General features: G+C 48.8%; 1 protein-coding gene across 9 annotated transcripts; it reads right to left on the bottom strand.

Annotated features, from left to right (window-relative positions):
* Positions 1 to 1,652: 1,652 nt before the first annotated feature.
* creb3l4 (cAMP responsive element binding protein 3-like 4) lies at positions 1,653 to 8,252 on the bottom strand. Of its 9 annotated transcripts, none has more exons than XM_039619744.1 (11): positions 7,929 to 8,251; positions 7,759 to 7,844; positions 6,200 to 6,343; positions 5,806 to 6,070; positions 4,979 to 5,088; positions 4,813 to 4,902; positions 4,624 to 4,730; positions 3,822 to 3,890; positions 3,195 to 3,279; positions 2,992 to 3,082; positions 1,653 to 2,637 (listed from the first exon to the last, which is right to left on the bottom strand). In XM_039619744.1, exons 3-11 carry the CDS (start codon positions 6,338 to 6,340, stop codon positions 2,327 to 2,329), a joined length of 1,269 nt encoding a protein of 422 aa, XP_039475678.1. In that variant the 5' UTR covers positions 6,341 to 6,343; positions 7,759 to 7,844; positions 7,929 to 8,251; the 3' UTR covers positions 1,653 to 2,326. The 9 variants fall into 9 exon arrangements, with proteins under 9 accessions (XP_039475678.1, XP_031605293.1, XP_039475679.1 ...); XM_031749433.2 differs by having other exon boundaries at positions 7,763 to 7,844; XM_039619745.1 differs by having other exon boundaries at positions 8,026 to 8,251.
* Between the last annotated feature and the right edge of the window lie 783 nt (positions 8,253 to 9,035).

Here is a 9,035-nt window from a genome sequence, read left to right as displayed (position 1 = left end):
CACGCAAGGACAGTCTCCTCCTTTTGGGCTGAACAGACCGAGACCTGAAGCTGAAGCTGGGCCTGGTTCCTGCAGGCCCGACCCCATCATTAACGGGACAATCCACAGCATGATGTAGATTATGGCGTGTTCACAGAGATAATCCACGAGGGTGAAACGTGTCACACAGACACTGGCGAAGGTAACGGACCTCAGCCTGTGGACACAAGCGGGGAAGAGAGGAGGAAGGTGATCTCTAAAGTACTGACAAATACCTGAGAGCTTCAAAAAAATGAAGAAGCTGCTGGTGATTTATGGATGGAGGTGAGCGCCATCAGCTCACAGCGAGCGTGTCATCGACCGAGAAACCAAACGACTCAAATGTAGGGAAACAAACTTTAATCAGAATGATGATAAAACGCAGACTCTTTCTCCGTCCCTGCTCACCGAACCAACACGACCAACTGTCTTTACTGTGCTCCATTACAGGAGCTTTAATTAGTGCCCTCCCGTGGCCGTCGCATGAACTGCAGCTCGTGCTTGGACTGTTAGCATCGACCAAAACTGTGATGAAACGCGCATCAGACTGTCCCGACATCCTCATCGACTCTGAACTCATGCCAAGAACCGCAGACGCCACGTCCTCACGAGTCTGCAGCTGCTCTGAAGTCCTCTCTCTGATCTGCATCTGGTTAATCCGACAGATGTTTCCAGGCTCGGCTCTGATCTGGAGTCAGTTTCAGTCCCAGTGCAGATCACAAACTGGGTCACAGTGAGAGGCGGTGGCTCATCTGCAGATTATCCCCGACCCCATCATTAAAGGGACAATCCGCCCAAAACAACAACAGCAGATTAGAGCCGCAGGTTCAACCCGATCAGCTCGGACTCACCAGCAGCCGACACCCACGGCCAACAGCACCGCTCACCTATAAATAATAATAAACAGTAACAATAAAAATAACTTCATAAATGATTAAAAAGGAAAAAAAACTCAGAAATAGAAAAAATATTAAAATAAGGAACTGACAAAAATAATTTCAAATCATAAAAATCAGAACAAATAAAAACACAAATTGTTAAAGTAATAATTATGAAGACACAACTGGAAAAGATATCAAAACGCGTCATAAAAATAATAAAAACTTAATTATAAAAAACCTAGAAATATTAATCTAAAAATGTGTTTTCATGATATAATAAATCAAAAAGTAAAAACGTATCAAAGATGTGACGGGTGACCTGCAAGATTTACGGATGTAAAACCTGATTTTATAAACATCGATTTATTTTTAGTGTTTCATGAGACGACCAATCAGATCAAAGCTGCAGACTCACTGCCTTTGGTCTGGGACGCCCTCTGGTGGTTCATGTGTGAAGTGCAGCAGTGTCTGAATGATTCCAAACATCAGCACGGAAACGTCACTTTATTTTTTTATTCATTCCAAAAAAAATAACAGCTGGCAGCTCCAGTCAGACCAGTCGGCCTCGCTGCGCTGCTGCACACGCTCAGTTTCCCTTTAATGAAGCAGATCTTGAAACGAAGCTCGGAGGTACGGAGGTGAAATGGAAACAAGTTCCTCTGCTCGGCCTGCAGGAACCGGCAGGTCCGTGAAGTCTGACAGCATTTAAAGGTCAAAGTTCAGACGCAGCAAATCAAACGAATCAATCCAAGAAACTGAGAACAGCAAAAACAGTTTAATTCACCCAGAAAGACATTTACACACGTTTCACTTCAGGGGGCGCTCTGCACATTCAGCATGGCTAAAGTCTGAAATGATGATGTCACCACGTGTCACAAAGGTGTGCGAGCTCCTCGCGGCAGTTTGTAGATGATTTAGCTCCTTTATGATCAGGACACGCTACAATATAAAAACATTAATCAAACTTGGCAATAATCACTCCAGACGTCACAACAGATTCATTTTTCATCCCAGAAAGAAAAAGAAAAGCGGTCGCCACACCACACCGCGCCACACCACTAACCTCCACACGCTGCGTTTACGTGGTGTGTGAGCGATGCTGCAACTCAAACGAGTAACGTTTGCTTACATCGCACACAAAGTATTTTTGAAGAAAACCTTTTATTTATTAAACAAACAAAGACTTTTGGCGTACTCGTGACTTAGCATGCTAACAGGCGACAGTGAAAAGCCACGGCGAGTCTGAACCTTCACCTTCGTGCTGGATGTCTGTAGATCTGGCGCACGCTAACAGGGTTTGTTTCGGTGTGAAAAATACCGTCTGGTGTTTTTGATCATTTGAAATCCACCACCATAAATCAGCACCGATCAGCTGATCGATCGGGCAGGTCGGGTTTTTACATCCTTTAAAACAGGAAGTCCGGTTTCTACATCTCATCGGCGTGTCCCGGTTTTGCCTGATTGCGCCGTCCTCCTCGGACCGTCGACTTCTGGTTGAGGGCGCCGGGTTCCGTCTGCTTGGCAACAACCGCCGAGCCGTTTCCCGACCGGCTCCCCTCCGTACCGTCAGCGGCTGCGTGTTCGTGGTTTTCTGTTGGTTCTGGGAGATTCGACGTTCCCTCTGGAGGTTCTGATTGGCTGAGAGCGGGGGGCTCAGACTGCAGGGACGTCGCACCGTAGGCGTCGTCTGAGGTCGGCTGGGAGGACGACGGATCTGTCAGGATGTTTCTGGAAATCACTGGAAAGATGAAAATAAATCATGAGTTCAGAGGTTCGGCTCGAAGTGCCAAGGAGAAAATGCCACCAAAGTTATTCCTAAGATTCATTTTCCAGTCTCTCAGGCGACATTCCTTCCACACCAACGACACCAGGATTTGAAACGCATCTTTCTGTAAACCAGACGTCTTTACCTGCGCCGCCATATTTACACGGCGAACGTCAGGAAGCATCAGCCGCGCTCGAGCGCCTGAAGAACTATTTTTATTTAAGAGGTTCGATCCTACAAACTCTCAACTTCCCCAAAAGCTTCCATCTAAACCCTGTGCTGCCATCACAGATGCTCAAACAGGAAGTGATGTCATGAGGGACCGACCTCCTGTGGGTCTGTAGTCATCGTCTGCACGGTGGCGGCTGAACGGGCTGAAGCTTGGCAGGATGATCAGACCGAGAGAGACGAGGATGATCTGAGGACACACACGAGGAGCAGGGTCAGAGTGTGTGTGTGTGTGTGTGTGTGTGTGGGAGCAGAACTAAAACAAACTTCATTCCACCTTAATGGGTTTAAGGTGGTCGTACCAGTAGGCAGGTGCTGGTCTGGGCTCCTTTACTGACCGTCTGCTTGATGAGAGACTGAAGCTGCTGCAGCTGAGCCAGCAGAGACCTGAGGAGCAGGAACACAGGGGCTGGTTAGGGCTTACCTGAGCAGGTGAACCAATCAGCAAGCAGCAAACTCAGCAGGAAATTCAAAAAGAAACTAAAAAGTAAATCTGTTTCAGACAGACTCAGGTCCTCGTGACTGTGCTGTCCGAGGTTTACATTTAAAGTGAGAGCGCAGTGCCTCCTGCTGGTGGGAGTCAGAACCACAGGGAGGTCTCACTAATGTGGACGTTTCTGATCCCGTTTGTGACAGAAGTGTCTGGAATAACATGTCTGTGGTATTCCTCAACACACCAACAATTAATCTCAACTTTCCTCCTTCATCCTGCCCGCTGAGTCAGGATTCAGGAGTGAGGGTCACTTGATCAACTATCCTGGAAAAGCTCATAAATAAACTGTCATGTCACCAAACTGTGTAAGATTACAATAAAACCTACAGAGTGTGAGCTCAACATCGTTCCCTGTGTTTATGTCACAGGAAGTGACCTCTCTGTGACCTTTTATGCAATCTCCTAACGATCAATAATCAGTAATGCGTGTTCATACTTGTTACGTTTCTCCAGCTGCTCCACCGTCCGCTGCAGCTCTTTGTTCTGCATCGAGCACGCCGCCGCCCTGTCAGCACACACACACACACACACACACACACACACACACACACACACAGGTGTAAAACTTTAAACAGGACATGAAGCCATACATGTAAAGATTAGTTAGATCACTGCTCACACAGACGTAACTCTGCCTGTGAGGCTGAAAGCTTTAAAAACACGTTTAGCGCCGTCCTCATTAATGACAATTTAACTTCTGTAACCCGGCGGCGCCGCTCGCTGTACAGGCGTGACTGACAGAAGCCGCTGTTTCTGTTGCGCTGCGGTTTCATCACCAATACAGCAGGCGGCGCTGAGGTTTCTCTGAGCTGAAGAAGTCGCAGGAGGAAACGCGATGTGGGGCGGGGTTTGTGGTCACGACGCACCTATGGCATCGATTTAACACACAGGTGTGACTCCCTTGTTAGTCTGAACCCACAACAAAAACACACCTGAGCCGCTCTGACTGACACAGAGCGAGCCCGATCTTCTCCTGCTCATAGCAGCCAATCTGGAGGTGAACATGTGACAACGCCGCCCTCAGTGTTAACCCTCGTGACCCGGACTACGACACTGGAGATGGCTGAAGGGCAGCGGGGGTTACGACCCCTGGAGGATGGAGGGAATTTCAAATTAAAAGTGAGAGCTGATAAACGAAAGCAGGGGGATGGACTATCGACTCGCTGGAAAAACCTCACAACACGTCTGGAAATGGAGTCTCTGTTAGCAGACGCGGCGGCGGTCAGCTGGCCCGTTACCTGCTCTCCAGCCCGTCAATGTACTCCTTCCTCCGCCGCCGGCTGTCCTGAGCCGACTGCTTGTTGCGGATCTTCCTCCGGACCTTCTTCAGGATTCGCTCCTCAGCCTGTGAATAAAGTTCAGTTCAAAGTCAGCAGCGTGCACCTGAGACAGAAACGCTGCGGCCTGAGAGCGTCTGTGCGCCTGACCTTGGTGAGGGGGAGGTTGCTGGGCAGCGACACGCCCTCCTGGGTCAGCAGCTTCTGCTCCTCCTCGGTCAGCTGAAGATCCAGGCACAGCTGCAACACAAGAAGAAGAGAGAGTCCTTAGGGCGGAGCCTGAAGAAGGACAAAAAAAAAAGAAGCAGAGGCTCACCAGGTCGTCGTCGAGGCTGGGAGGAGGAACAGCAGGCCGTGGCGCCGAAACCACAGGCAGCTCGCTCACGACACACGAGTCCGACAGCAGCAGCTGAGAGCTCCACTGATCTGCAGAGACAGCACGCCACCATTAACAACGCCACTCCTTTCTGTTTCTGCCACACTTACATCACACTGTCGATTTTTTTTTTTAAATGGGTGGAGTCATAGTTTTTGGCTTCACGCCAGGTCATTTAACAGGAAGCTGAAAGCTTTAGTCTTGTGCCATGAACGCCACCTAAAAATATTAAACAATGATTTAAAATCATCATCGTTCCAAACTAACCATGACGTTCACCAGCAGGGGGCAGTGCTTCACCCGTGGGCAAAACCAGCTCGCAGTTTCACATCAGAATGAATTTGTAATTAAATTCAATTAACTTTGTTCATGTAGCACCAAATCACAACAGCAGTCACCTCAAGGCGCTTTATATTGTAAAGACCCTCCAAACATAGAGACAAACATGCAAGCACTTTGGCGACAGTGGGAAGGAAAAACTCCACTTTAACAGGAAGTAACCTCCAGCAGAACCAGGCTCAGGGAGGGGCGGGGCCATCTGAAAATATATGCTATAGCTCCTGGTAATACTCACACACACCCGATGGAGCCACCTGGTACTACATTAAAGTTGGACTTCAGCTGATTCTCAGCATGAATCATCTGCTGATGCTTTAATTAAACAAACTTCTTTAAGTTCAGTCAACGCGAGCACGAAGCTAGCTGCTGCCGCTGAATGTCACCTGATTCGTTGAATCCTGAACAGCAGAAAGAAAGCGTGGCCTCACCGAGCTCGATGGAGATGATGTTCTCCTGTCCAGCTCCAGTCTTAGCACCGCCAAGCCCGCTAATGTCATAAACCAGCTGGTAGACTGTCGTTGGCGCCAGCTGGGTGCCCGCTACTGTCACCGTGGTGACGGGACTCTCAACGGCGGGGTCCTCGGAGATCCCGCTGTCGCTCTCTGATGACGGGTCAGCCGGCGGCCCGCTGGGAAACACCTCGTTTGGATCGACGGCGTGGAGGACATCCTCAGACTCGCTGTCGTTGAGAGTCTGATGAAGGTCACATTTTACACAGTCACAAATAGCGAGGCCACGTCAGACATGGAAAAACTCGCCGCCGCTTCAAAGTTTCAGATAAACACTTCCTCTCTGAGTGGTCATGTGATCACAGGCACTCACACACTCGGGGTCCACCGCCCAGTCCTGCGGGGGTTTCTCTGAGCCGGCCTGGATGAGCTCTGAGGAGGAGAACGGACCGTCGAGCTGCCAGCTCCCGGATGCCATGGCGCCGAGAAACAGCTCCCCGCTCTCTGCATCCATCACCTGCAGACACAGGTACACACCTGGATCAGTACCAGACAGAGTGTGGGGAGGAGGAGGAGCAAGAGGCGGACACTGTGTGGGAAAGCAGAGCAGAGGTCAGAGGTCACAGCTGAGGATCTTCAGCTCAAGTTCCTGAATACGACACCAATGTTGTAAAGCGCTATATAAATACAGGCCATTTACCATTTACCAATGTTCAATGTTCTGAAAGCCTGAGACGCTGCAGCAGTGTGCAGAAGGCATCTGTGTGGGTCACATAACCCAGCAGCAGCTGACAAACAGACAAAGCAGGTGTGTGTGTGTGTGTGTATGTGTGTGGAGAGCAGGTAAAGCAGCTCTGAGGAGGACATCCTGGTAGGCACACACCCAAATGCACACACCTGAGCTGAAACCTGATAGGCTGCCAAACGTGTTTCTCTGCAAACAAACCCGACCTGTCCGACGTCTGTTAGCTTCCAAACACGACAGCGAGGAACCTGCAGACTGAGACTGCCTCCAATCCTCCGATTTACCTGAAGTCACAAGAGCCGATCAAAAAAAAGTCTCACGCGTGAATCCAGGTCGTGCTTCAGAGGGAGACAGTCCACCGAGACAGCCTCAGCTGCACCCGCCACACCTGGACCATCACCTGTTGTCACAATTTTGGTTTAGCAAAGGTCTTCCTGTTAGACTGTATGTAAAAGATGGACGCAAGCTGCAGTCCAGCAGTGAGGTGATCCCTACAGACCCTCAGGTTAAACCTTTACAACATGTTTACAGCCCGCTACGGCAGCCTGCGAGCACCCAAAGTAACCACGAGGAGGTTCCTCCTGCAGACTGAGGTCCAACATGACACAAAAGGTTAATTAACTGCATCGACTTTTCTGTCTCTCACATAAACTCGGGTTGATTAGAGCTGACGTTCATACGGTAACAGAACCAACAGAGTCCATGGACGGACGTTAGAACTGTGCTTGTGAGCTGCACTCTCCCTGATGTCCAGAAGAGGGCGACTCTGAGATAATGAGGTCAGCTGATCTCTCAGTGAACTCGAATGCTGAGTTTGTGGTCTGACTGAAGAAAACATGGAGATTTTGGTCCAATCAGAGAGCAGAGGGGGGGGGGTTCATTGGTTGTTTGGTGGCTGCAAACAACCGATGACATCAACAATCAACGCGGGACTTCAACCAGTGGTCAGTGTCACAGCAACCATGTCCATCTTTGATATACAGTCTTTGCAAAGTCTCAGCTTGAGACGAACGACATCACAAAAACACAAAAGGTAAAACGCTCCAACCCAGAGCACACTCATCACAGCCAGGGTGGAGCAGAGCTCATCCAATCGGGCTCATTCACTAATGAGGTCCCTGGTTAAGGCGGGACACCCAGGATGGGATTACTTTAGATTACTCAGTCAGAGATGAAGGAAAACTCACCTACCTCCAAAACAGATGGTCCAAGCTCCTACTGTCTACCCAGAAGAGAGTCGAACTGAGCATGTGCAGACTCCCACAGGTCACACCTGCAGAGACACTTCTGACTTCTCATAACACACTCCTGTACTTTTACTGTAACAGAGTACTTCTATACTAAAGTATTCAAGTACTTTTCTCACTCTTCCTCTTTGTGTGCCATTCAAAAACTTTCCAGGACTCTCCAGGCGCGGTCCCGGTCGGACCGGAGCAGCAGCAGAGGATACTCACAGCTGACACACGGAGCTCTGCTGTCGTCGTTTCCGGTTAAAACGCTCCGGATCTTCATCAGCGGTGCTCCTCCTCCTCTCTCTCTCTCTCTCTCTCTCTCTCACACACACACACACACACACACACACACACACACACACACACACACACACACACACGGACCTTCGTGTCGCTTCACGGAGGAACACAAAGTCCAGCTGGCAGCTCACAGCCTCCTCTGCGCATGCCCGACTTCTTCTTCTCTTCTTATAATCAGGCAGACTAAACAGAGCCCTCTGCTGTCTGAGGGCCACCAACAGGACTGTTAATAATATTATTATTAGTGTCATTATAGTCATTAATAGTAATAATAATAGTAATTACAGTAGTAATTATAATAGTAATGGTAATAGCAATAGCAATAATAATGATAATAATAATAATCATAATAATAATAATAATAATAATAATAATAATAATATTTTATTTCAGGGTGCCTTTCAGAAACCCAAAGTCACCTACAAAAGAAAAAATAAAAAGGACAATAGTTATAAAAATATATAAAATAAGTTAGAATTGCAAAACAAAGCTTGACAACAGATAAAATCAGCACTAAAGCGAATTAGCCAGTTTGAACAGTGAGTTCAAATCTGCAGCAGGTTGTTGAAGGTTAAGAGTTGATAAATGACCGTGCGTCCGGTGCAGGAGCCCATCCTGGACAAAGATGGAGGGATCGCCTCCATTGGCAGCCTGCAAATGTTTCACGTGTCCCTGGACCTGCTCTCCTGCCTCTGGGCTCTGGAGGTTTGAGGCTCTGCTGAAGGTGCTCTGATGACGGCTCCTCTGACGGTTCCCGTGTTATCAGTCGTCACATGACTCTGTGTCATCGTCAGCTGTGAGGACTCGGGGGGGCCTCGGGTGTTCCTTGGTAGAGACGCTGAGAGGAGAACCGAATGATTTAGACCTAAGAGGCCTGACACCACACTTCACCCATATGCCCATCCTGACGGCCATGAGAAGCATTTTCTCAA

The sequence above is a fragment of the Oreochromis aureus genome, linkage group 11 (assembly GCF_013358895.1).
Source record: "Oreochromis aureus strain Israel breed Guangdong linkage group 11, ZZ_aureus, whole genome shotgun sequence".
In the NCBI taxonomy this organism is placed as follows: Eukaryota; Metazoa; Chordata; class Actinopteri; order Cichliformes; family Cichlidae; genus Oreochromis; species Oreochromis aureus.
Note: the sequence above shows the minus strand (reverse complement) of the source record. Positions and strands in the feature narration are given on the sequence as shown.